Here is a 27663-nt window from a genome sequence, read left to right as displayed (position 1 = left end):
GGGTTACCTAAATGAAGACGTGACAAACCGAAAGTCACAGACAAGTAAACTGACACGTTCATACAGCAAATTAAATTTCACGTAGATACAAAAGATTCAAAAGTCGTGGTTATTATCCAAATGATAAATGGAAAAAAGGAAGAAAATACAGGTCATGTATGACGTGCGAACGGAGATGTCACCACGGAAGGAGAGGCAGATTTGGTTTTAAAGATCTGAAATGCTTTTGTAATTTAAAAATATAGAATAAATGAAGAAACAAAGAGCGAGCCTGGGAAGAATACCTGCCACGACCACTTACACACACACACACACACACACACGCACACACACACTTAAAATTTCAAGGATACTGAGAGTCCTGTAGACTGGTAAAGCGCAAGACAGATATCTACCCGCCTGCAGAAATGGCTAACAAACATTTCCTGAAAATAAACCCTCACCCATAATACAGACAATGCTACTCAAGCTCACCCATCACGTTCAAGGTCAACACCATGTGTCATTCATATCCCACGTGCAGAAGAAATTCTGACAACAGCCCGCGGAAACCTCTCCTCCAGCCTGGTGGGGAACACACACATACTGCCACCACCAGTGGGAAAAGCGCTAGGAGCCTCATGGAAGGCCTCCGAAACATCCAATCCGGGATTCCTCCTCAAGGAAGCACGCCTAAGAAATCACACGAAATGCACAGAAAGACTTATGCGCCAGCCGTGTCCCTCCTGACATTGTTCGTAACCACGAGTAACTGGAAAGCAATAAACGTCCCACAACAAAGGAACCACAAAGGAAACCAGCTACAGCTCTTAGACGAAATTCTTACATAGCCATTAAAATGGATGTTACAGGGAGCTTTTAACTACAAGGAGAAATGCTTAGGATTAAATCTTCAACAAAAAAAACAGGATATAAAAACTGCTTAGCCAGGGTGATTCTCATTTTTGCAAAACATGTATCCAGGGAAAGAAAGACACCCAAACAACATTCAAGAGTGGTTATCTCCTGGTGCAAGATCGCAGGTCAATCCCATTCTCTCCGCTGCGTTCTTCTGGACTTTTCTAAGCTCTTTATAATGATTATGCATTTCCTTACCTACCAGGAATTTTCTTTTACTTTTATGATAGACTATTTACAGCATCAAAATTTTTTTTTAAAAAGTCAAACTCACCGGATGACTATGCAGCCAAACAAGCGATGTTTGCAAAGCTTATGAAGTTTCAAAATAAGGGAAATCCTTATCCATTAAAGTTGGCATGGGGGGGGGAATCTCAATATTAAAATGGCAGAGCCAATACTTGGTCAATTTTTTAAAATAATAATCAGAGAAGGAAGAAAATAAATGAATACACAAATATCCATATGGTTTATCTATGGGGAAAGGGACTATGGGTGAATTATATTGTCTTACCTACAGTTTACTGGGTTTTCCCAGTTTTCTAGAAGGAATATTTACATGTAATTTTTTTATTATGAAATATTTCTGGCATAAAAGGAAATTTAGAGAAAAACACAACAAACAACCATACACTGAAGCATAAAACCTACTAGCGAGAGCCGCAGACGCCCAGCTGCCCTACCCCGTGGTGTCCTCCTCCCTCTCCCCAGAGGTGACTGCTGTCCTAAGTGTGCATGCGGGCCTTGTTCCAGCCCGTGTTTTGTCCTTTCACCACGCGTGTGGGTGTTCATAAGCGACATTCACGCGTCTGGTACAGCATGCTGCCCAGGCCCCCCTGCAGGGGCCTTTTTCACACTTGATGCGATGTGTTTAAACCACCACTTCCCAGTTGCCCATTTGTCTCCTGAAAGCCCCCGAGGACAGAGCCGGTCCTTCCCAAGCTGCCCTGTGTCCCTTGGCTGACCAAAGCCAGTGTCGGGGGCAGGCAAGGGGCTGCCGAGCCCGGAAAGGGCAGAGCAGAGGAGAGCAGCACCCATGCATGTGACCCTCCCTCCTCAGGGCAGACACAGGCCCCTGCAGACAGCCCAGCAGGTGAGCTCCACGGGGGGCTTGGGAGTCAGAGGGTCATCCCTGGGCAGGAGTCCTGCCCCTTGGGCTTGAGCCTCTGGAATGGAGTGTGAGAGGGTAACATGACTTACCAGGGCCTCGTCAGTCAGCAGCTGGGTGGCCATCCCTCCAGTGCCCAGGGTGACGGGAACGGGCAGACTACGGTTGGGAGAGAGAGAGAGGACACAGTGAGAGACCAGGCCTGGGCCTGCTTCACACAGCAGACAGGACAGACAGACACATACCCACTAGGAGGCAGGCAAGGAGGGACACACACACACGTTAATAACAAACACAAAGCACGACTCCTCTGTGCAAGGTCCTGGGTGGGCATCTCTCCTTTAATCCTCTTAATGCCCCACAAAATAAGTCCTACTTCCACCCACCCCATTTCACAGATGAGAAAACTGAGGCCCAATAAGCCACTGGCCCAGGATTACACAGCTGGGAATGGAGTTGGGCAGAGTATGTCCAGGTCTAGGTGCCTGCTGCCTCTCAAATGCACAACCAGACACCCTCACACCCGCACATCCATTCCCACAGTCTGCTGGGAGCAACAGGACCCTCTGCCTTCTCCCAGCCACCCTGCTCAGACCCCCTCCCCAGGTCTGAGGCCCCACTCCCCACCCCTGCAGGCGATCCCCCACATCTCCTGGGGGTAACCGTGGGGCTCAGCTAACAGATACACAGAAGGGACTTGGGGCCTTACAGCACACAGGAAGAGCTCAACACATAGCAGCTGTTATTACTGTCGTTGGTCGTCTATGTTCCCAAGAGTGGGATACAGTCAGCTTTGTTCTAAAGTGTCTCCTTTCTTACAGCAGTGCCCCGCTCCTATTTATGGCAGTCACACAGAATGCCCTTTTTTTTTTTTAAAGATTTTATTTATTTGACAGAGAGAGAGGGAACACAAGAAGGGGAGTGGGAGAGGGAGAAGCAGGCCTCCCGCGGAGCAGGGAGCCCGATGCGGGGCTCGATCCCAGGACCCTGGGATCATGACCCGAGCCGGAGGCAGACGCTTAACGACTGAGCCACCCAGGCGCCCCCAGAATGCCCTTTTAAACTAAGTTGATTTAGGGGCACCTGGGTGGCGCAGCTGGTAGAGATACGACTCTTGGTCTTGGCTCAGGTTGAGATCTCAGGGATCCTGGGATCGAGCCCCACGTCCGGCTCCGTACTCAGCGTGGAGTCTGCTTAAGACACTATTGCCCTCTCCCTCTGCCCCTCCTACTTGTGCTTGCACTCTCTCTAAAATAAATAAAATCTTTAAAAAAAAAAAAAAAACTAAGTTGATTTAAGTAAAATAAATAATTTTAAAAATCAGTGAGCCAGTTTAAATAAAAGACAAAGTAAAATACTGAACAGGCAGCATAGATTAGCACAGATTTTTTTTTTTTTAAGATTTCACTTATCTATTTGACAGAGAGAGACACAGCGAGAGAGGGAACACAAGCAGGGGGAGTGGGAGAGGGAGAAGCAGGCTTCCCGTGGAGCAGGGAGCCCGATGCGGGGCTCGATCCCAGGACCCTGGGACCATGACCCGAGCCGAAGGCAGACGCCTAACGACTGAGCCACCCAGGCGCCCCTCCAAACGAGTTTCTTAAAGTGTAAGAACCATGAAGACAAAGACCATGGTCTTTTTGAGGCCAAAGGGCCCCCCACTTTTACAAGCAAAAAGTTGCGATTTTAACTCACACATAAAGAACAGGTGGGCAGAAGCCTTTAGAACCCCAGTTCTCCCCTAGGGGGTGATTTTGGCCCCAGGAGACATTTGACAACGTCTGGAGACATTAGTAGGTGCCACAGCTTGGGGGAGCGTGCTGCTATGGGCATTTGGAGGGCGCAGACCAAGCATGCTGCTCAATATCCTACGCTGCACAAGACGGCCCCACAGCAAAGACTGCCAAGAGCGTGGAGGCTAAGAAGCCCCAGTATTGCTCACAAAGGCCTGGGCTGGGGTCTCTTACCACTTCCTGTCCACAGACTCCACAGCACCACGTCTGGCCTGCAGCAAGCCCTCAATAAAAATGTCCTCCAGCTTAAAACCCTCCTATGGCTTCCCTCGGCATTAGAAATCATCCAGTCTTCCCAGCTGCCCACGAGGCCCTTATGGTCTGCCCCTGCTGGCCATCCCCCTTCCACTCCGCTGTCCCCTCCAACACTTGGCCCCAGGCGCACTGGCCTTCACATCTGCTGCTCCCTTTTCAGGGATGCTCCTCCCATGGCTAGCTCCATCTCCCAGTCAGCTTAAGAGTCACCTCCTTGGAGAACTAAGTCCCCACCCCCAGGCCCCTGAGCTCAAGTGGCAACCCCCACCCCTTCCACCATCTCCCTATAGCACACATGATCGTCGACAACGGTCTTTTTAAAGAGGTGTTCTCAAGTTCCTCATCTGTCTTCCCTCCACCAGAATGCAACCCCCCGGGAAGCAGAGATGATCATTTCTGCACAGCGTCTCTGGCATCTTGGACAATGTACAGCACACAGGACACACCCAAACACAGAGGGAATGAACAGATGAGCAAACTTCTAGTGTTGGCAAAGACACAAAGAAATGGGCCCTCTCACACACAGCTGAAGGAATGGGAGTCTCTCACCTTTCCAGAAAGTGAGCTGGCAATATACGGACCCCATAACCCAGCAACCCTGTCTGAGACTCTGCCCATAGCAATAAAAGCCCTGTGCAAAAGGTTGTAACATAGAAAAAGACGTTTATCGTAACACAATACCTAGAGGCAAAAGGCCAACCAACCAACCAACAAAAAGTCCTGGAAACAATAAGTACCCATCTGTAAGAGAGAGGCCGTATTATGAAGGATCAGGTCATCTCTACAAAGGAGGAGTTAGTTCTGCATCTACTCACACCTGTAATGTCACTAAGTGAGAAACACAAGTTAGACCGAGTTTTATACCCAACTTTAACCTCTCTGCGTAAAGACAAATCAGCACACGGTGGGGGGTGTTTCTGTGCAGCATTTCTGAGCCTGGGGAAGGCCATGGAATGATGGACACCAGGTGGTGCCTTGAGGGGACAAAGTGGGAATGAGAAGGAGGCGTTATTCGTTGTCTTCTTTCGTATTCTTTTGTTTCCCTGGATGCAATAATTTCTATTACTGTCATAATGTTTGAAAAAAGATTTAACTTTTTAAATGTTACCCGTTCTGGACTGGCGGCCTCTGACTCCTAGCCCTGCACTGTGAGGTCAGCAACACTGGCTCCTTTGGCTGGACGTGGACAGAACCAGAGCCAGCTCACCCGCGAGGCACGGTGAGCCGAGGACCCCTAATATCAAAAAAGGTGAATGTAATCCAACCCAGATTACATGTGTCCTTAGAGCAGTGGAATCACAAACTGTAATTTAAAAAAAAAAATTTTTTTTTTAAAAGGAGCCCATGATCTCACAGTGGCCCTGTAAAGTGACACGTGCACAGGGCTGGTGACTGCTGAACCCAGCGTGGCCCGAGATCTGTGCTGCCGCAAAGCCAGTGGCTCCCTCCTTCCTCCTCTTCCTCTGAGCTTTCTGGTATTTCCTTCCTTCCATTGTTTCTAGCGGAGAATCCCAAGGGGAAAAATCCTGGAACTTTGTCTCAGATGAGTTGAAAGGAAAAAAGAATTTCCCATTTGTCGGGAGCTAAGCGTGGGGGCTCTGGAACCCGGATGCCGGGGTACAGAGCTGGGCGACTTAGTCTCTGTGCTCAGTCTCCCCATCCGTAAAATGGGGGTGATAAGGGCTTCCCTCCTCAGAGTTCCTGGAAGGCCTCTAAGCGAGGCAGTCCCAGCAAAGTGCCCAGAACAGCACTCTGAGTGCCCAATACGCAGTCCCTGAGCAAATAAACCCCTGGTCAGGACGGGGTAGGGGTCAGGACTCCCCTGAAGAAGGCCCTGTGGAGGAGGCGGGAAAAGAAGGAGCACCCCCCCAGCCCCAAATGCTGTCACCCACACACTTCCTGGCCCTCAGGCTCCCAGGCCCTCCAGCGCCTTCTACGGGCCGGGCAAGTCTGGGAGGGCCTGGGAGGAGCTGGGGACTCTGGGGGCCCCAGGCCAGGCCCACCTGTCCAGCCAAACCCGGTCCTCCACACATGCTTTTGGGAGGGGCACACCCACACGCACGCACACCCACCCAGCAGGGGCCGAAGACAGAGACACAGGTGGGCACGCTGACAGGGGTGGGCCTCAGAGAGACACGCCTCACCCCCGGAGACACAGACCCGGAGGCCAGGAGCCGACGCAGGTGCGCCGGGCGGCACCCTCGGGGACACGCGCGCACACACGTGGACAGGCCAGGAGCGGACGCAGGTGCGCACCCAGACACACCGCACAGGCAGGCGCGCAGGCGCCGCCCCGACTCACTCGGACTTACACACGGGCACGATCGCAGGGCCGGCGCACACGCGGTCAGGCACACCGATCCGCCTCCTCTCCGACCGGAGCCCCTCTCCACAGCCCTCCAGCCCTCCCCTGCCCCTCCCCGCCCGCAGTCCGCACGCCCCCTCCCCCGGGCGAGGGTCTGCGCGCGCAGGGGGAGCGGAGGGAGGGGCCCCGCCCCTCCCCCTCCTCCCGCCCCGCCCCGCCCCGCCCGCAGCCGGACTCACCGCGCGGCTCCGCCAGGACAATGACCCGCGCCCGCTGGGCCCGCCCGGCCGCACTGCGCCTGCGCGGTCGGACGGACTACACTACCCAGAGGCCCGCGCGCCGCGCCTCCGCTCGGGCCTCCCGCCGAGCGGAGCCGAGCAGAGCCGAGCGGAGCCGAACTCACCCGAGACCCGATCGCGCCCTTCCATCTCCCGGAGGTCCCAGCCGCACCGCTACCAACGAGGCAGGGTGTGTGTGGGGAGGAGTGAGGGAGAGGGCGGGGTGTATGTGGGGAGGAGTGAGGGAGAGGGCGGGCGAGAGCGAGGGGGAGAGGGAGGAGGGAGAGAGGGCGGGGCGAAGGGTCAGGGAGGGGAAGGGGGGAGAGGGGAGGCCTGGGAAGGGGGGGAAAGGAGGGGGAGGTGGGAGAAGGAACAGGGAGGGAGGAGAAAGCAAAGCAGCGTTGAGAAGGAAGACGGGAGAGGAAGAGAGGGGGCAGGAAAGAAGTTGGGAGGGAAAATTCCAGAAAAGGAGGGGTCCTGGGTAGAGGCAGAGGAACTCTTGTCTGTGCCATCCTGCAGCCCGGCCTAAGGACCACACTGCGGGACAACTCCGGAGAGCTTTCTAGAACCTGATGTTCACGCTGATCTGCCCTCAAGCAAAGAAGCAACTGACCACAGTAAGAGAAAATACTGACCCTTCTTACGACGCTCCCTACGTGCCGGCTTCTGTACTTGGCATTTTATGACTTATGAGCTCAATTCAGTCCTCACAACCAGGCTACTTCCCACGTGAGGAGAGCGATGCAGACAGAGCTCACCCAAGAGCCAAGTGGGGCTGCTGGGGAGGAACCAGGTCTCCTGGCTGGGACCCTCTTACCCCATAAACCTGGAATCCAGGTACAAAAGCATTTGCTGAATGAATGACCACAGAAATACAAAAATCAGCTAGATAATCTTAGGTGGTGACTCATGATTTCTTAACCAGATATTTTATTTTGAGATAAATGTAGATTCACGTGCAGTTGCACAAAATAAAATGGAAACCATACAGAAAGATCCCCTGTATCCTTCATCTGGTTGTCCCCAACAATGACATCTTGCAATATCAGAATTAGGATATTGGTGTAGATGTTGCCAAGATACAGAATATTTCCATCACCTCTAGGTTCCTCCATATGGCTCTTTCATAACCACACCCATTTTTCCTCCAGACCTCATCCTTCCGTAACCCCATCGATAATCTGTTCTCTGCATCCATAATTTTTTCAAAAATGTTATACAATAGGCTTTTTATTTCCCATTCAGCATAATTCTCGAGATTTATCTAAGTTGTTATACCTATCAGTTTATTACTTTATTACCAAATTCTATCTCATGGTATTGACATACCACAATTTGGGTATCACATCTGGGATGTTTCCACTTTGGGGCTATTCCAGATGTTTGTTTTTTTTTTTTTTTTTTCTTTTCATTGTGGTAAAATCACATATATTTTGGATATTAACCCTTATCAGATATTTGGTTTGCAAATATTCTCCCATTCCGTAGATTGCCCTTTCACTGTTGTTTCCTTATGACAGGTTTTGTGTGAACATAAATCTCTATTTCTCTGTGATAAATGCCCAGGGATCCAATTTCTAGGTCATACGGTATTTGTATTTATAGTTTTTTCTTATTTAAACAAACTGCCACACTGTTTCCCAGAATAGCTGTGCCATCTTACACCCCTACCAGCAATTTACGAGATAAGAAGAGTTAGGGCACAGACAGCAGAGGGATGACCACATGAAGGCACAGAGAGAAGGTGGCCATCTACAAGCCAAGGAGAGAAGCCTCAGAAGAAACCTACCCTGCCCACACCTCAATTTTATAGAACTGTAAGAAACCACATTTCTATAGTTAAGTCACCCAGTCTGTGGCATTTCATTATGACAGCCCTCCCAAACTAAGGCACCTAGGGAGGTGGGACTAGAGGCTGTTCCAGAGCTGACCAAGCCCTAAGGCCCTGAGGGTCTGAAGTTCCTCTTCTGGGCACAGTCACCATCCCGACCTCACCCAAAGGCTAACAGCTGGGGGCTAACACTCTCTGCCTTTCCTCTTCCCTGAAGGAGAAGCTCTGGGAACCAGATGGTACCAAGGCAGGTACCTGGTTCCTTCAATGCAGAAATACCACTGCTGCTGCTGTCTTTGTGTGTGTGTGTGTGTGAAGGGTAAATGGATCCAGGACAGGGTAGCCTGGGAGGAACTGTGGGGGCTGCAGGCTGAGCCTGTTTCTTCCAGAGCCCCTGATCAGGATCCATACCAGCCAGCAGGTGGGACTTTGGTGATGCTCAGGCAGGTCTGTGGGTCCAGGTGCCCTGCACCTCTGCCCATACCTTAGGATGTCTTATGCATTCCTAACTCACGAGTACTGCTTCTATGATGGGGTTCATTTTTATTTGAATAATCCACAAATGACCCAGCCCCAAAAATGCAGGAGGAGATCAGAGCCAATTTGTCTTTTGGGGGATGCCCTGAGCATCAGAGATGCCAGATAGGGGACATCCCACTTTCAGGTAGAGAGAGAGAGAGGACCTGTCAGACAGCATTACCAATATTACAGGCTCTCAGTGCACACGCCAGGTGTGGAGTTGGTTTTCAGGAGGACACAAGGATGGGGTGTGGCCCCCTCTACTCCATGAGCTGGGGTGGCATCCCATTCATGAGGACTCTGCCCTCATGACCTAGTCACTTTCCAAAGACCCCACCAGCATCACATACACTCTTTGGACTTAGCATTCCTCTTTCTCTTTAAACTGCCATAATCCAGGATCCTGACCTCTACTCATTTCAGGTGACTACAAATAATAATTTACTTCTATGTTTACCCAGGGCACACCGTGAGCTCTCACTTTCTTAGGCTAGAAAAGAAACGGGAGTCTTACTTGCTCCATCTCACCTAAAAACCAATCCCTAATACCTCAAATTTTCCAAAGATTCTATGGCCTATCACCTAATCTTCATACCAAACTCTGTATTGGTTAAGCTTCTTTAACTGCAAGCAAATGAGCAATGTAGGTAAAAAATGAAGTACTGGAAGAATAGCAGGTAGTTCGAGGAATTACAGCCTTAGAAAGCACAAAAACTAGAGTGACCCCAAAGATCTCAGCCATGAGAACACCAGTGTCATCCCTTTAGGGAGCTGCCATTGGATGATACAGACCCAACTGCCTCTCAAACTCCAGAGAGAATCTGATTAGCCAAGACCATCAAAGCCATATAGTACAGTATGTCAGTTGCTCAAAGGAAAAAAAGAGATGGTGTACTCAAAGGGAGGAAGCATGGAAAACAGGGCAGAGAAAAACAGAAAAATATATATTTTAAGTTTTATTTTTGATATTACAACTATGAGTTTATATTAGAACACAGACTGAAAATGTTTTTCATTTAGTGTAATACAACTATCCTTCTATGGCTATATACACATTTATACTTCTTTTTTCAACAGCTGCATGTAATTCTATTGAATGCATATACCATAATTAACTTACCCATTTACCCAGTACCCTAACAGTTTCTAATAGAGTTGAGTTCACCGTTAAAAATTATTTTTGCCATTATACATTTACCTACCTTTGTACACTTTGGTTTTTGAAGAATAATGATTCAAACGGTATATACACACATAAATTTATATAACCGACAGTGGAATTGTCTTGTTTTTGACACAGTGACTAGATATAATCACTTTTCTATGATTTAAAATCATTGGGGGAAAAAAGTAGATTAACATCACTTTATTTTGCATTTCCTTGATTACTAGTGATACTGGGTCATTTCCATTAGCTGTTTTTTCATCTTCTTTGAACTGGCCATTAGCTGTGTCCATTTTTTCTACTGAATTCCCGGTGTTACTATTTATTTGTAATAATGCTTTGAATATCAGGGATTATTATCCTTTGTTATGTTGGTTTGCAAACATTTTCTTTCAATCTCATATTTGTATATTTGACTTTGATATTTTCCACACATAAATGTTATCTTAATGTCAGCTCCTGGGTTATGGGTAATACTTAAGAAGGTCTGCCTCAAAGTTATATTGTTTTTCTTGTACTTTAATATTGTACTTAGATCTTTGATCTTTCAGAGCTTCATTAGTGTACAAGGTATAGTCCTGTCTTTCCATAGAGCTAAGTGTCCCAACACCACTTGATTAATCCATCTTCCCCCCACTGCAATGAAAAATCCTTTTTATCATACGTAAGGGGAGTCTAATAGGACGACCCATCCCCTAGTCTCTATCCCAAAGTAAAGAAAGCCCCAAAGCTCCATTTTCTATTACTCATGCCCTCTGGATAAGAGATCCCCTCACATGGCCTACCATGCTGCCACAGGTAACAGTCAAGAGAGAACCCCAAAAGCACTGTGTGCTCCAAGTAAGAGTACTCCTCCAGGGGCGTGGGTATTCTTTTTTAGGTAATGAAATGTGGTAATGGTTGCACAAATCTGAACATACTAAGTCACTGAATTGTATACTTTAAATGGGTGAATTCTATGGTATGTGAATTATATCTCATTAAGGCTGTTACAAAAAAACATAAACAAACAAAAAACCCTCCACCAGACCCAAAATCACTATTGATAAAGAGTGAAGAGAACTCTCATGATCCTTCTTAAACACTCAATTCTCTCTTCCTGCAACACTGAAAGCATAATTATCTACCTTAGGACTAAAATGACTATTCTCATTATGCCCGCTCTATGTGACAGTTCCCTGCTTCTAATGCCCGTATGTTCTGCGAATAGTAAGGCACTCCTTGCCATCACTCCCTAGCTCCCTCTTTCGGTGAGTTCTCATCGTGGTACATATTGCATACTTACAACATAGTATGTATTTCAACTTTGTCTGTCTTCCCCCACTAGGTCTGTCGGGGCAAAAACTTGCATATTTGCACTCTGCTGTATCCCCGGCACCTAAAAACACGGCCTGGCACATTAGTCAATGCTCAGTTAATGTTAAGTGAGTGAGTACTACATTCCTTACTATACCACAATTCTATATTCTACAGATGGTCAGAATCAGCTCGTCAACTTAAAAATATATTGGGATTTTTACTGGACTATCAATAAATTTACATATTTAACACAGGGAGGAATATCTTTGCCAGACTCTTTCTATACAAAGACAGGTCTAGCTTTCCATTTACTCTACTTTTTAATATTTAAAAAGTGAGCTTAAGTTTTAAGATCTACATTCATAAGCTAACTGCAACATATGTTTTTGTTTTGGTACCAGTCTTGTCAGTTTCATAGAGTAAGATGGGCAGCTTTACTGTATTTATTTTATGCTCTAGAAGAATTCAAACATCACAGGAATTGTCTGTGCTTTTCTACAGGTGAAAGTGTTAAACTACCTTTTTCTGGTTATTTCATGGCTATTAATCTATTCAAGTTTTCTAGCTTGCTGACTTTAGTTTGTTCTTAGTATCTGGCTAATCCTACATTCTACCAAATGCCTTTGTTCTAAGTGGCCTATTCTAACTTCTAAGCGCCAGGCAAAGTGAGAGTCCCTCATCAGCAATGCTACAAGTCCTTGTATTTAGTCATACACAGGGCGTGGTAAGCCAACATGTGACCTTGTTCATCACAGAATCTTTCCGTTCTGAATGTGTTCATTTTTCTACCTCCTGGGGAAGCAGAAGAGTCCTTTGTCTTCTCTAAAATGTACAGGTTTCTTAGTCTTAACCTACTAGATTTTACATACAGCTGAACATGGCAGCAAGGAAACCTTTACCTTAATGGCACTAATTGTATGTCAAGGGTTGTGTGCTAAGCCCTTTAAATGGACTATCTAACATATTCTTAAAGATAAATGTTTTAAATGGGAAAGTAAAATAGATTTTTATTTTTAAAAAGTTAAGCTGGCTACAGTGTTAAAAATGCACTTGAGGGGAGCAAGAGGGATAATGGTTAACACTATGGTAAGAATAAAAATGAGATGGGTTCATCTTGGACTATGATGATGGGACATACACTGGACAAAAGTGGACAGATCCTAGAGGCATTTAGAAGATTGAATCTAGAGGACTTGGTGGAATGGGGGTGAGGAGGAGGGAATAATTGAGGATGACTCTCCAGTATGAATTCGCTGATGATGAGCAAGATGTACACTCTGCCTGAAGGCTTTCCCACATTCCTTACATTCATAGGGCCTTTCTCCAGTATGAATTCTCTTATGAAGTGTAAGATGGGCAATCTGGCTGAAGGCTTTGCTACATTCCTTACACTCATAAGGTTTTTCTCCTGTATGAATTCTTTGATGTAGAGTAAGGGATTTACGATGGCTAAAGGCTTTCCCACAAACATTACATTCATAAGGTTTCTCGCCTGTATGACATCTCTGGTGACAAATCAGGGATGCTCTCTGTCTGAATGCCTTTCCACATTCAAGACACACATATGGTCTTTTGCCAGTGTGGAGTCTCTGATGTTGAACAAGATAGGAACCGTCACTAAAGGCCTTCCCACATTCAATACATTCATAAGGCTTCTCACCAGTATGAACTCTCTGGTGTTGAACAAGGTGTGCAATTTGACTGAAGGCCTTACCACATTCCTTACATTCATAAGGTTTCTCTCCAGTGTGTATTTTCTGATGTTGTGCAAGGTGCGCATTTTGGCTGAAAGTTTTGCTGCATTCCTTACATTCATAAGGTTTCTCTCCAGTATGAATTCTCTGATGATGAGCAAGGTGTGTGCTCTGCCGAAACGCTTTCCCACATTCTTTACATTCATAGGGTTTCTCTCCGGTATGAACTCTTTGATGAAGAGTGAGTGAGCCACGATGGCTAAAGGCTTTGTCACAGATATTACACTCATAAGGTTTCTCTCCTGTATGAATTCTCTGATGTACAGTCAGGGACGAGCCATGGCTAAAAGCCTTCCCACACACATTACATTTGTAAGGTCTCTCTCCAGTATGAATTCTCTTATGCTGAATAAGGCCTATGTGATCAGTGAAAGCCTTCCCACAATCAATACAATCAAACGGTTTCTCTCCAGTATGATAATACCTCCGATGGCGTATAAGAGAAGCATTCTGCCTGAAAGCTTTCCCACAGTCAATACATTCATATGGTCTTTTTCCAGTGTGAATCCTTCGATGATGAGCTAGGGATGAACAATCACTAAAAGCCTTCCCACATTCAATACATTCATAGGGTTTCTCTCCAGTATGAACTCTCTGATGTTGAGCAAGATGTGCAAGCTGGCTGAAGGCTTTATTACACTGCTTACATTGATAAGGTTTTTCTCCAGTATGAACTCTCTGATGTTGAATAAGATGAGCATTCTGACTGAAGGCTTTCCCACATTCAGTACATTCAAACGGTTTTTCTCCAGTATGTATTCTCTGATGTTGAGCAAGGTGGGCACTCTGACTAAAGGCTTTCCCACATTCAATACATTCATAGGGTTTCTCTCCGGTATGAATTCTTTGATGAAGAGTAAGGGTTGAGATTTTGCTGAAAGTTTTCTCACAGTCATTACATTGCAAAAGTTTCTTTTCTCCATAGACTTGCTTGTGTTTTTTACCAAATGAATGTGTTTTTAAACTTTTCTTATCTGTGTCAAAATTATATATTCTCTCTTCGATGGGAAATACCTGCTTTAGATAAGATAATCTTTTCAGATGAAAAACTGTCCCAGATTTGTTAAAGCGGTCTCTTTTCTCAATAAGGGTATCTATATGAGTGACTGTCTCTTGACTAAAGTGTGTCTTCTGACTTACCAGCTCCCTCGTAAACAGGTCTTCACATTTCCAGTTTACCCCTAATGTGGAACATTTAAGGTCATAGCTTGGAAGTCTTTCCATTATCATTGCCTGGGATAATTTTTCTCCATAAATGCCCTGGTTTGGAGATAATTCCTTGGTCATCCAAATATATTCCAAGTCTGAAAGATATTAAGAAAGCAAATGTCTCCTTTACTTAAGGCTAGAAGAATGGAAACTTCCAAAGTGAAACCATGTGAATCAGTTATTGAAGACCACAGAGATCTTTGACAATAGTTATATAAAGTCAGGCAATGCAACCATCTTTGCATTTTTGGAATAAACCCTCCTGGCCTCTGGTGTATTATTTCAATATGACTTTTTATTTAAAATTATGTACCAATATTCATAATTGAGATTTGTCTGTATTTTCCTTTTTTGATGCTATTTCAGTAAGATTTTGGCATCAAGTGTTATGTTGTCTTCATAAACACAATTTTTTAAATTTCTCTTTTTTATTTTCTGTCATGGAACATTTTAAACAATGTTGATATTTTTCCTTACGGGTTTTACAGAATTTATTTGTGGAACTATTCGGCGTTGTTGCTTCTGTTCTTGGGGGAGGCAGTTCTAAGATAACTTTCTACATTTCTTCAAAGGTAACCAGTCTGTTTAAATTTTCTATCTCTTCTGGTGTCAGTTGCAGTAATTTATATTCTCCTAAAACATTACCCATCTCATCCAGGTTTTCAAATTATTTACAGAAAATTGAGGAAAATAGATTCATATTCTTTTTTTTATATATGATTCTTTTAAATACTTATGCATCAATGGTTACTATTATTTCTTTTGTTTTCTCTCATTTGTTTATATATTTGACAGTTTATATATTTTATTGGTTTTCTAAAAAAGCACCAATTTGATTGTCATTAAATCTACTATTTTCTAGTTCATTTATTCCTATTTTTATCTCCAGCAGTGTAAGTCACTATACATAACTTATTTTAGTTTTCCTTAGACTCTTTTTGTTCTTTTTCTAATATCTTGAGTTGGATGCTTATTTATATTTTTTCTTATTTCTTATTTACTAATGTACACCATTAGGGCTATAAGTGACCTACCAACATCCTCTTCTTGAACCTATGAGAACTGGAAGCAGGAAAAATCCATACTACAAGCTACAGAATAAACTGTAGCCATCTCACTTGAGGCTGATTCCGCTGTAATATATAATCTATAAACTCTTATCTAGCTTTCATACCAAAAAAAACAGCTTTCAAGCAAGGCAGGGAAAAAATAAATTAATTAAAAAAAAATAAAGTGGGCCAAAAATCCCAATGAGTACAACAAAAGTGGGGAGATGATGAACAAAGAGAAAGGAAGTAATGTTAGTTACCTAATTTATTCATCTTTTATATGAGAATCAAATGACGATGTTTTGAATGGATGCATTTTATTTTATTTGAGACAGAACATGGAGGAAGAGTGAGAGGGAGAAGCAGACTCCCTGCTGAGCAGAGAGCCTGATGCGGGGCTTGATCTCAGAACCCTGAGATCATGACCTGAGCCAAAGGCAGATGCTTAACCGACTGAGCCACCCAGGTGCCCCAAGTGGATGAATTTTAAAATACAGATTTAAAAATATATCAAGACATAAGGGTTGTTAACAACTTGTAGGACTAAAAACCTTTTCAATTCAAGGACTGAGATGGTATGAAGGGGAAAAAAAACCCAGACATAAACAACAAAGCCAAAATCAGTAACAAAACAAACACTAAAGACAAAAATAATTAAAAGCAAAGGGAAGAGCATAACTATAATAATTGTTAACCTGATAAGCTCACATTAAAGAAAATATTTAAACCAGTTCAAAAAACTAAACATAAATTTATCTGAAGAATTCAGAAATATTGAACATCAGAGATGATTATACATGGTACTTGAGAACTAGGTAAACTTCATAGAAGATAATAGAGATCACAAACAGATTGTGGTATCTGCAGGAATTAGAAAAGGTAAAAATGGCATGTCACACCAGTGGAGAATATCTATTTAAAATATAGCGTTAGGGGCGCCTGGGTGGCTCAGTTGGTTAGGCGACTGCCTTCGGCTCAGGTCATGATCCCAGGGTCCTGGGATTGAGCCCCGCATCGGGCTCCCTGCTCGGTGGGAAGCCTGCTTCTCCCTCTCCCACTCCCCCTGCTTGTGTTCCCTCTCTCGCTGTCTCTGTGTCAAATAAATAAATAAAATCTTTAAAAAAATAAAAAAATAAATAAAAAATAAAATATAGCGTTAGAACAAAAAGTTGCAATTTGAGACGGATTTTGAGAGGTGTTTTCCAACAAGTATCAGAGAAGGAACACCTTTTTTTTTTTTTTAGAGAAGAAACATCTTGAGAACAGTTTCCCCAACTCTAGTTATCTGCACTTACCTGGACAGAGGCCTCCTGTCATCTCTCCTTTCATCATCCAAGGCTCTTTACCTTGCTCCAATAAGGCAATCACATCTGGTTTAGAAATGCAAAGACCTGCATATAAGAAAAGATAAGAAAATTGGTTAGGTTGTGGATATTGCAGAGCTATGACCCAATCCAAATAGTATTGAGAGAAAAGGGATATTGTAGGAAAATGCTGATAAAGGCATAAAAAAGACTACTGAGGTGAAAAGACTCCAAAATGGGGAGAAGGAAGATACTCTTACCCAATGAAAGCAGGTTCCTGTAGTTCTCTAGCATCACTTTCTTATACAAAGTCCTTTGAGCAAGATTCAGCCATTCCCATTCGTCTTGGGAGAAGTCTATGGCCACATCTGTGAAAGTCACTGAATCCTGAAATGACACAAAAATAATCTTGCTAAATCTTCATGCCATTACTTAGCTGGCTCTAGGGGTAAAGGGCTATGCTATTCACACTATGGGGGGAAAAAAAACCCCAAACACTGTGCATAAGTAATTACACCAGGGTATAAATCATCCAGCTCATACAGTTAGCTACTGGACAACTTTTCTGCCTAGTTATATCATACATATTAGGAAAAAGAAAAAATATGAGAGACACTCTCTGCTCTTCAAACATTTACAATTTTACAGTGGTGAGAAGATATTCTAAGAAAAAATGTTGACTGAAGACAGAATATCAAGTACTAAATTGCAGTTGACCCTTAAACAACACAGGTTTGAACTTCACAAGTCCACTTACATGTGAATTTTTTTCAGTAAATAAGTACAGTATTGTAAGCGTATTTTCTCTTCTGTATGACTTTAACAAATTCTTTTCTCTAGCTCACTTTATTGTAAGAATATAACATATAATACACATAGCATACGAAATACGTATTACTCAACTGTTTATATTTTAATCAGTAAGGCTTCTAGTTAACAGTAGGCTATTAGTAGTTATGTTTGGGGGGAACAAAGTTATATGTGGATTTTCAACTATGCGGGGATCAAAGCCTCCAACCCCCATGTTGTTCAAAGGTCAACTATATTTTATCTATGTTAGGAGCTAGACCACTTTTCTTTAACTCCTTTGGGACTGTGGGGGAAAGTTTCAAGGAAGGATGCTGACCTGATGAACATGATTTCAACCTCCACAATATATTCTAAGAAATCCTAGTATTCTGAGATGTTAAGAGGTACGTCTAAAAAATGAAAGAAAAAAAAATGACTAGCAATACTTTTTCCTTGTCACATAAAAATATATTTGCATTAGGAAAACACATTTGGAAAGTTGGTTTTTTTCTAATCTGCTGAGATTAGAAGAGATCATATGAGATGAGCACAACCTGTTCTGTTATATGGGCTGAATTTCCTAACCAGGAGAAGATACCAGTCATCCATTTTGTGGCTGCTGGCAGATTTTCCATTTCTTACTTTGTGATTTCACTTATATCAACATTTAAGAATGAGTTTTGAATAAACACCAGTTGTAAATAAAACCAGAGAAAAAGCTCAGATTATTCCAAAGAATTCAGGCTCTGGCACTGACTAGCTAGGTCATCTTGGCAAAGTTAATAACTGCACATGCCTCAGTTTCCCCACACAAAAAAATGGGAATAATTTTGGTAGCTACCTCACAGCTGCATTGTGAGAATTAAATAATGTAACAGTCACAGTACCTGGCTAAGTGCTCAAGTACTGTTACCAAAGACAACAATGAAGGAGGGATAGGAAAGAAGGAATAGAAGGAGGACGAGGCCAAGCACAGCTGAAAATATTTGGTTTAATACTTCAACAAAAGTTTCACTTATGTTTTATTTTATCTAATTTCAATATACTATAGTAGTTAAGAACATGGTCTCTGAAGCCAGACTATGTTCAAATCCTGTTCTGTTCAGTAAGCTGAAGATATTAGTTTTGCTTTCAATCTTTGGAGATTTTTTTTTTTTTAAGATTTTATTTATTTGACAGAGAGAGACACAACGAGAGAGGGAACACAAGCAGGAGGAGTGGGAGAGGGAGAAGCAGGCTTCCCGCTGAGCAGGGAGCCCGATGCGGGACTCGATCCCAGGACCCCGGGATCATGACTTGAGCCGAAGGCAGATGCTTAACGACTGAGCCACCCAGGTGCCCCCTTTGGAGATATTTTAAATAACTCAGAAGAACAGTGTACTGTATCTACACATATATATTTACCATTTCTGTTGTACTTTCTTCATTCCTGATGTTCCAGTTCCCTCCTTATAATTTCTATCTGAAGAACTTCCTTTTGCAATTCTTTTAGAAATCTGTCAATGAATTTTCTTAGTTTTCCTTCATATGAGAAACTATTTCACCTTCAATTTTGAAGGCAATTTTTGCCTGACATATAATGCTGGGTTGACAGTTCCTTCCTCTGAGTGCTTTTTAAGTTGTTCTACTTCCTTCTGACTGCCATGATTTCTGATAGAAAATCCACAGAACTGAAATCACTGCTGCCCTATATGTTTTTTTTTTTTAAGATTTTATTTATTTGACAGAGAGAGAGAGCAAGAGAGAGATCACAAGCAGGTGGGGGGGGCAGAGGGAGAGGGAGAAGCAGGCTCCCAGCCAATCAGGGAGCCCGATGTGGGGCTGGATTCCAGGACCCTGGGACCATGACCTGAGCTGAAGGCAGACAATGGACTGAGCCACCCAGGTGCCCTGCTGCCCTGTATGTTAAGCATCATTTTTCTCTGGCTGGTTTCAAGGTTTTCCCCTTATCTATAGTTTTCGGCAGCCATTATAAAGCTCCCAAGCAAAGATTTCTTTTGAGTTTATCATGCTGGAGTTTGCTGAGCTTCATGGATCCACAAGTTTATGTCTTTCACTAAAGTTGGGAATTTTTCAGCCATTATTTCTTCAAATATTTTTTCTACACTTCACTTTCTCCTTTTTGGGACTTAAATGATACAAATGTTAAACATTTGGTATTGTCCCACAGGGCCCTGAGGCTCTCTTCAATCTTTTATCTATCGTTCAGATGAGATAGTTTCTATTTACCTTCAAGTTCACTAACTCTTTCCACTGTCATCTCCATAATGCCACTAAGCCCATCCAGTGAGCTTATTTTGGTAATTGTATTTTTGATTTCTTACTGATATTTTCTATTTCTTTGCTGAGACAATCTATTTGCTTCAGGAGTGTTTACTTGCTCAAGCATTTTTATAATAGCTGCTTTAAAATCTTTATCAGATAATTCCAACATATATGTCACATCAATGTTAGTATCTGGTGATTACCTTTTTCCCTCTGAATTCAAATTTCCCTGGTTTTCCATAAGCTGAGTAATTTTAGGTAGTATCCTTGACATTTTAGATGTTATGAGACTCTATGTCCTGTTTAAATTATATGGAGAGTGTTGATGCTTTGTTCAGGCTCCATTTCCAAAGCCTATGAAGTGACATTCACCTCTGTCCTACTTGTGTACTACTTGGTGGCCAGCGATCTATCCTGAGTTCACTTCTCCTGGAGTATGGTATGCTCTTCAGGGCCAGACACATGCATAAGCAACTTAGAGTGAGCCCAGGAGTTCATCAACAACTTCAAATGGTTGATTTCCAAAGCTCCTCCTTCTCTGTGGTCTCTCCAGTGTTTTCTACTTCCTAGGGGTTCCCCTTTTTAGTCCTCTGGCCAGATAACTGGGGCTTATTTATTCCGCTCTACTGTGCAGCCACCCTGACCGTACCCACCCCTGGGGCCAAGCAAGGAAAGAACAGAAGCAGAAAAAAAAAGGCAGTAAGAGTTTACTCCACCCTCTGGGGAACACAGCTTCTTCAATTACAGAGAAAATTTCTCCTCCTTCAGAGTTTTAGACTTCTGCAGACCCCACTGCTACTGCCTCAGGGCATAAGAAAACAGAGAACTTTTTTTTAAGATTTTATTTATTTATTTGACACAGAGACACAGTGAGAGAGGGAACACAAGTAGGGGGAGTGGGAGAGGGAGAAGCAGGCTTCCCGCTGAGCAGGGAGCCTGATGGGAGGCTCGATCCCAGGACCATGGGATCATGACCCGAGCTGAAGGCAGACGTTTAACGACTGAGCCACCCTAGTGCCCCAGAGAACCTTTTTTTTTTTTTTTAAATATTTTATTTATTTGACAGAGAGAGACAGCGAGAAAAGGAACACAAGCAGTGGGAGAGGGAGAAGCAGGCTTCCCGCAGAGCAGGGAGCCCGATGCGGAGCTCGATCCCAGGACCCCAGGATCATGACCCAAGCCGAAAGCAGACACTCAACCGACTGAGCCACCCAGGCGCCCCGAGAACTTTTTTTTTTTAAGGTAGATTTCCATCCACCCTCTCTGAGCATTAGATCCCCTTCCTACTTCTTGAGCCTGAACTAGGTTTTCTCCTGCAGTTCTTTTTATCCATGACAAAACCCCCTTCTGGGTTTTGTGCTTTGTTCAATCCATGCTACGAGATATTGGGAGGGGGGGGAAAAAAGGTAAACACATCGCATTTTGGGTTTCTTCCCCAATCAGCCTGCTACTATTTACTTTTTAGAGACCTCAAATTGCTGCTCCATGCATGCTGCTCTGGTTCTATAGCAACTTTCAGTGGGAAAGACAGGGTAGTAAAGTATGCTCAGTCCATCTTACCCAGAACAAGGACTCTCCCAAATTCAGTGTAAGTTATTATTAGTTTTAAAATTAACATTCCATTGGATATAAAAAGCCTCGTGATGTTTAGGGTTTCTTGTGCATCAAACATCATATTGTAGGTTTTTCACATGTATGTTATACTGTGTATATAATGTGTGTATTATATATATTGTATGAAGAACTACATGGGCACATAGGCAAACAGAAGCATACAAAGCTAACGTTTATATAGTGCTTATTATGTGCCAGGTACTTTTCTAAATACTTAAAATGCATGAACTCATTAATGCTCACAACAGTACTATAAATTAGCTACTGGTATTATTCCCATTTTATGGGTGAGGAAACTGAAATTAAGGTAATACATCTAGTATACAGTGGAGCTAGGAATTGTACCCAGGCAGTCTGCTGCCAGAGTCATGTTATTAATCTTTATGCCATGCTCTGCCACTCTCAAAATATTTTCCTCTCACAAATAACAATACTGCTTACATCTAAAATGTTTAAATGCTTAGGAAACAAGTTCCATTGGTAGTGCATGTTTTGTGGCATTATATCTGATCAGAAAAGGTGTTTTGCTTTGATATAAGTTGCTCATTGTGTCTTTTATATAAAATAAAGACAATTTTACTATGCTGTTACTTTTTATTTGGTAAGTTTTTTAAGTTTATTCATCAAATTTTATAATTTCTTACAATAAAATTTGCTGATGACACTCATTTAGCAGTTCACTTTAATCAGAACATGAATTACAGTTCTTAAGTCTACTACAGGTCGTAAAAATATTAAAACTGTTCTGGAGTAAAGTTTGAGAAACTTTAATCCACAAGAAATGAAAAATTAGAATTTAGTCCAAGAAAATAATCAGTGATGAGGGCAAAAATTCAACAACAAAGATGATCACTGCAATAATCTCAGTTAAATAATAAAACATTGGCGATAATTTAGCTTTGGAACAAAGGTCTGATTAAATAGATTATGGTATTCATCCTAGAAAGAAAAAAGGATATAGAACATTACCTGGCATTTTAAGATGCTCATGATTCCAAGTCATGCATACGCTGGCTCAAATGCCTGCCATCTCACCTATGCGTGCAGGTATCTTCCTCTTCCTTCAAGATACAACTCAGGAATCACACCTCCCAAGCCCTCCTCCCTCCAACAGGGAGTATGACTGTGTAGGCTATATGCCATTCAAGGATCTCTCACCAAGGAGGCAAAAAGGAGCTAAAAATAAAGTAGATTTCCTCTTGCTAGATTGTGGCCTGTCACAGAGCTTCACCACTCTAGAGGAAGGGACACCTTTTTCTAACTCACCCAAAGGTATTCATATGGCCTATGAGTGGTCCTTCCTCACTACTCCAGAGGAAGTCTAGTCTATACCTACAGCACTGATCACATTGTATTAAATAAATGTTCGCTGCCTTTTCGTTTCTCCAACAGATTATAAGCTCTATGAAAGCCAGGATGGCTACTTAGGAAGTAGGCAGATCATGGCTCTCAAATTTTCTCAAAGGACTGTATTTCTGTGTTGTCACATAATTATGAAAAAACAGCACATGGAAAAGCTCAGAGTGAGTCAATTTCTTGAATGAAAACTAAACAGCTATAGGAAGAAGAGGAAACTCTTGAGAGGGCACTAGGTTATTTGAGTCTATCTCTATGGCCCCCATCACTCCTCAGAAAGGGAGGAAATAGGCCCCAGGGTGAACTCTTAAGCAGACAAACTTCAGAAGGAAACAAACATTACCAAATCCTGGAAAGCAAGACTGTATTTTAAGAAGGAAAGAGGGAGGGGCGCCTGGGTGGCTCAGTCGTTAAGCGTCTGCCTTCGGCTCAGGTCATGATTCCAGGGTCCTGGGATCGAGTCCCGCATCGGGCTCCCTGCTCCGCGGGAGGCCTGCTTCTCCCTCTCCCACTCCCCCTGCTTGTATTTCCTCTCTCACTGTGTCTCTCTCTGTCAAACAAATAAATAAAATCTTAAAAAAAAAAAAAAAAAAAAAAGAAGGAAAGAGGGAGGGTGCCTAGGGGGGCTCAGTTGGTTGAGCAACTGCCTTTGGCTCAGGTCATGATCCTGGAGTCTTGGGATCGAGTCCTGCATCGGGCTCCCTGCTTAGCGGGGAGCCTGCTTCTCCCTCCCTCCCCCTTCTCATGTGCTCTCTCTCTTTCTCTCTCAAATAAATAAATAAAATCTTAGAAAAAAAAAAAAGGGAAAGAGGGAATAGTAACTCACCAGGGACGAGGCTTTAAGAAGTTCAACTCCCATCACCTCCTCCTCTTCCTGGTTCCTCATTAGAAGGGCTTTACCCTGAGAGGGCAGAGCTGGGAGAGGAGAAAGGAGTACTGAGAAGCTGTGTCACTCTAATAATTACTGCCTAGAAACTCTTTCCTCCCTTCAGCTCCCTCTGTTCTCACTCCCCCACTCCCACCCCAAAATCCCCTCACAATCCAGGCACTCACAGGGACACCTATAATTTACAGCTGGGGTTCTTCTCTGCTCTGAGTTTTCAGGCTGAGCACAACTTCCCTCTCTCTCAAAGTCACCCATTCATTAACATTTGGAAAAAGCCATCTCGCCCGGAAGGGAAGTATTACCTCTGTTACAACAAAGAGTCCATGTGGCTTACAGAGACTGGACCCAAAAAAAAAAAACAAAACCATCAAGAGACCCATTTTGCTTTGTGAAAAACTTTAGTTTTAAAGAAGTCCCTTGTCCACTCTGAGCCAAGTTTCTTCAATCAGAAAGAGTTTGAGAAATAGAAACTTGCTCAGTGGGGGTTTGGGGATCTCAACCCCTTCCCCGGCACTCTGGACAGGTCAGCTTCATATTCCGGCTCCAGGGACTCCCCCCATGACTCTCTGGACAGGTCAGCCTCACACTCCGGGCCCAGGGACATCACCCCCCGCCCCTGACTCTCTGGACAAGTCAGCCTCACACTCCGGGCCCAGGGACCCCATCCACCGGCTCTCTGGACAGGTCAGCCTCACACTCCGCAGGAACCCTCTCACAGTCACTTTTTCAACTGTCCGAAGTGGTTAAGGATACTGACCTCAAGCAGTTGTAGAGGGGATTACATGAGAGTCAGTACAGAAGGGACTCGGGAGTCAGCCAGTTGCGCATCTGAATCCTGGCTCCTCCACTCACTAGCGATTACTTGTCCTCCGCATGCTTCAGTGTCCTATCTGTGAAAAGGAGGTAGTTTCCGCTTTGTGATGTGATATATTTATGTGATATTTGGTGTTACTCAGCAAAATCAGCAAAGAACAGTATGGCTGCGAGCAGTGCTTCCTCCCACTGTCTCTCTCTCCTCACTCTGGTAGCAGGGAGAGGGGTGCAGCAGAGAGAAGTGCCAGGCAGGATGGGAAGAGTTCTGTAACCTTGCCCTGGAAAGGCAGGGACCCCTCTCCATTTCCAGAGGAGGCTGTGAACATCCCCTCACCTGCAAGCCCCATGCCACAATGACCTGGGGGCCAGGGCCTTAGACCTGGTCAAGGGACTCTGGACAGGTCAGCCTCACACTCTGACACCAGGGACACCCCCTCTCCCCCGGCGCTCTGGGCAGGTCAGCCTCACAGTCCAGCTCCAGGGACTCTCCCCCCGCCCCCACTCTCTGGACAGGTCAGCCTCACACTCCGGGCTCAGGAACCACCTCCCCCCACCCCAACTCACTGGGCAGGTCAGCCTCACACTCTGGGCCCAGGGACCCCATCCACCAACTCTCTGGACAGGTCAGCCTCACACTCCGGGCCCAGGGACCCCATCCACCGGCTCTCTGAACAGGTCAGCCTCACACTCCGGGCCCAGGGACCACCCCCCCACACCCCAACTCACTGGGCAGGTCAGCCTCACACTCCAGGCCCAGGGACCCCATCCACCGGCTCTCTGGACAGGTCAGCCTCACACTCTGGGCCCAGGGACCACCTCCCCCCACCCCAACTCACTGGGCAGGTCAGCCTCACACTCCGGGCCCAGGGACCCCATCCCCCGGCTCTCTGGACAGGTCAGCCTCACACTCCGGGCCCAGGGACCACCACCCCCACCCCAACTCACTGGGCAGGTCAGCCTCACACTCCGGGCGCAGGGACCCCATCCACCGGCTCTCTGGACAGGTCAGCCTCACGCTCCGGGCCCAGGGACCCCATCCCCCGGCTCTCTGGACAGGTCAGCCTCACACTCCGGGCCCAGGGACCACCTCCCCCCACCCCAACTCACTGGGCAGGTCAGCCTCATACTCCGGGCCCAGGGACCCCATCCACCGGCTCTCTGGACAGGTCAGCCTCACACTCCGGGCCCAGGGACCACCACCCCCACCCCAACTCACTGGGCAGGTCAGCCTCACACTCCGGGCGCAGGGACCCCATCCACCGGCTCTCTGGACAGGTCAGCCTCACGCTCCGGGCCCAGGGACCCCATCCCCCGGCTCTCTGGATAGGTCAGCCTCACACTCCGGGCCCAGGGACCCCATCCACTGGCTCTCCGGACAGGTCAGCCTCACGCTCCGGGCCCAGGGACCCCATCCCCCGGCTCTCTGGACAGGTCAGCCTCACACTCCGGGCCCAGGGACCCCATCCCCCGGCTCTCCGGACAGGTCAGCCTCACGCTCCGGGCCCAGGGACCCCATCCCCCGGCTCTTTGGACAGGTCAGCCTCACACTCCGGGCTCAGGAACCACCTCCCCCCACCCCAACTCACTGGGCAGGTCAGCCTCATACTCCGGGCCCAGGGACCCCATCCACCGGCTCTCTGAACAGGTCAGCCTCACACTCCGGGCCCAGGGACCACCCCCCCTACCCCAACTCACTGGGCAGGTCAGCCTCACACTCCGGGCCCAGGGACCCCATCCACCGGCTCTCCGGACAGGTCAGCCTCACGCTCCGGGCCCAGGGACCCCATCCCCCGGCTCTCTGGACAGGTCAGCCTCACACTCCGGGCTCAGGAACCACCTCCCCCCACCCCAACTCACTGGGCAGGTCAGCCTCATACTCCGGGCCCAGGGACCCCATCCACCGGCTCTCTGGACAGGTCAGCCTCACACTCCGGGCTCAGGAACCACCTCCCCCCACCCCAACTCACTGGGCAGGTCAGCCTCACACTCCGGGCCCAGGGACCCCATCCACCGGCTCTCTGGACAGGTCAGCCTCACACTCCGGGCTCAGGAACCACCTCCCCCCACCCCAACTCACTGGGCAGGTCAGCCTCACACTCCGGGCCCAGGGACCCCATCCACCGGCTCTCTGGACAGGTCAGCCTCACACTCCGGGCCCAGGGACCAACCCCCCCACCCCAACTCACTGGGCAGGTCAGCCTCACACTCCGGGCCCACGGACCCCATCCCCCGGCTCTCTGGACAGGTCAGCCTCACGCTCCGGGCCCAGGGACCACCTCCCACCACCCCAACTCACTGGGCAGGTCAGCCTCACACTCCGGGCCCAGGGACCCCATCCCCCGGCTCTCTGGACAGGTCAGCCTCACACTCCGGGCCCAGGGACCACCTCCCACCACCCCAACTCACTGGGCAGGTCAGCCTCACACTCCGGGCCCAGGGACCCCATCCACCGGCTCTCTGAACAGGTCAGCCTCACACTCCGGGCCCAGGGACCACCCCCCCCCACCCCAACTCACTGGGCAGGTCAGCCTCACGCTCCAGGCCCAGGGACCCCATCCCCCGGCTCTCTGGACAGGTCAGCCTCACGCTCCGGGCGCAGGGACCCCCCCGACTCTGGACTCCTGGGTCCGCCGGCCCCCGCGGCCGGGGACGCCCTCCTCCGGCACTCGCGCCGCCGCGCCCCAGCCACCGGACACCCTTACCTGTGCACTCAGCCCCGGTCCGCGCCTCCAGCCTCACGGCCCCAACCGGGCCCGCGCCGGGCTCGCGGCGGCGGCGGCGGCCGCGGGAGCGCGCCGGGCTGGCCCCCCTCGGGAGGCTGTCCGGAGCACGGCCTCGCGCCGTCATCCGTTCCCGCACGCCCCGCCGCCCACGGGCTGCCGGACGCGCGCGGCCCCACCTCCCAATCAGGCCGTCGGCTGCGGCTCCCGAGCGGACCGGCTTTCTGGACAGCCGCCCGCCCGCTGTCGCCGGCACTCCCGCTCCCCGCCGGAAGTAGGCGTGTCCTCCGCCGCCACGGCCCCTGGGGAGGGTAGTCCAGACCGGGCGGCGCGCTGCCCGGCTTGGTTCCCCCCAGCTGCGGGTGGGGACCGCTACCCTCAGCCCCCTGTAGAGGCCCGCCGGCGCGGAACAGAGCCGCCCAGAAGCCTCTCAGCCCCGGCTCTGCGTGCCCCA

The 27663-nt window shown here is 46.6% G+C and overlaps 2 protein-coding genes across 11 annotated transcripts in view; both read right to left on the bottom strand.

Moving 5' to 3' along the window:
* ZNF71 (zinc finger protein 71) overlaps positions 1 to 14481 on the bottom strand; it is a 26264-nt gene extending 11783 nt beyond the window's left edge. The window contains exons 1-2 of one of the 10 annotated variants that reach the window (XM_036077285.2): positions 14345 to 14481; positions 2098 to 2164 (exon numbers count right to left, since the gene is read on the bottom strand). In XM_036077285.2, coding sequence (XP_035933178.2) covers positions 2098 to 2130 — 33 coding nt within the window. In that variant the 5' untranslated portion in view covers positions 2131 to 2164; positions 14345 to 14481. Of the gene's footprint in view, positions 1 to 2097; positions 2165 to 5407; positions 5536 to 6125; positions 6333 to 6355; positions 6519 to 6597; positions 6678 to 6761; positions 6836 to 7271; positions 7503 to 14344 lie in introns of those variants that run through there. The other 9 variants (XM_078062427.1, XM_036077284.2, XM_036077280.2 and 6 more) reach the window with 9 other exon arrangements.
* On the bottom strand, positions 9928 to 27663 carry ZNF470 (zinc finger protein 470). Its single transcript, XM_078062423.1, has 6 exons — positions 27192 to 27663; positions 24434 to 24566; positions 23617 to 23705; positions 17027 to 17153; positions 16758 to 16853; positions 9928 to 14508 (listed from the first exon to the last, which is right to left on the bottom strand). Exons 3-6 carry the CDS (start codon positions 23674 to 23676, stop codon positions 12635 to 12637), a joined length of 2157 nt encoding a protein of 718 aa, XP_077918549.1. The 5' UTR covers positions 23677 to 23705; positions 24434 to 24566; positions 27192 to 27663; the 3' UTR covers positions 9928 to 12634.

Source organism: Halichoerus grypus, chromosome 15, assembly GCF_964656455.1.
Source record: "Halichoerus grypus chromosome 15, mHalGry1.hap1.1, whole genome shotgun sequence".
NCBI classification, from domain to species: Eukaryota; Metazoa; Chordata; class Mammalia; order Carnivora; family Phocidae; genus Halichoerus; species Halichoerus grypus.
Note: the sequence above shows the minus strand (reverse complement) of the source record. Positions and strands in the feature narration are given on the sequence as shown.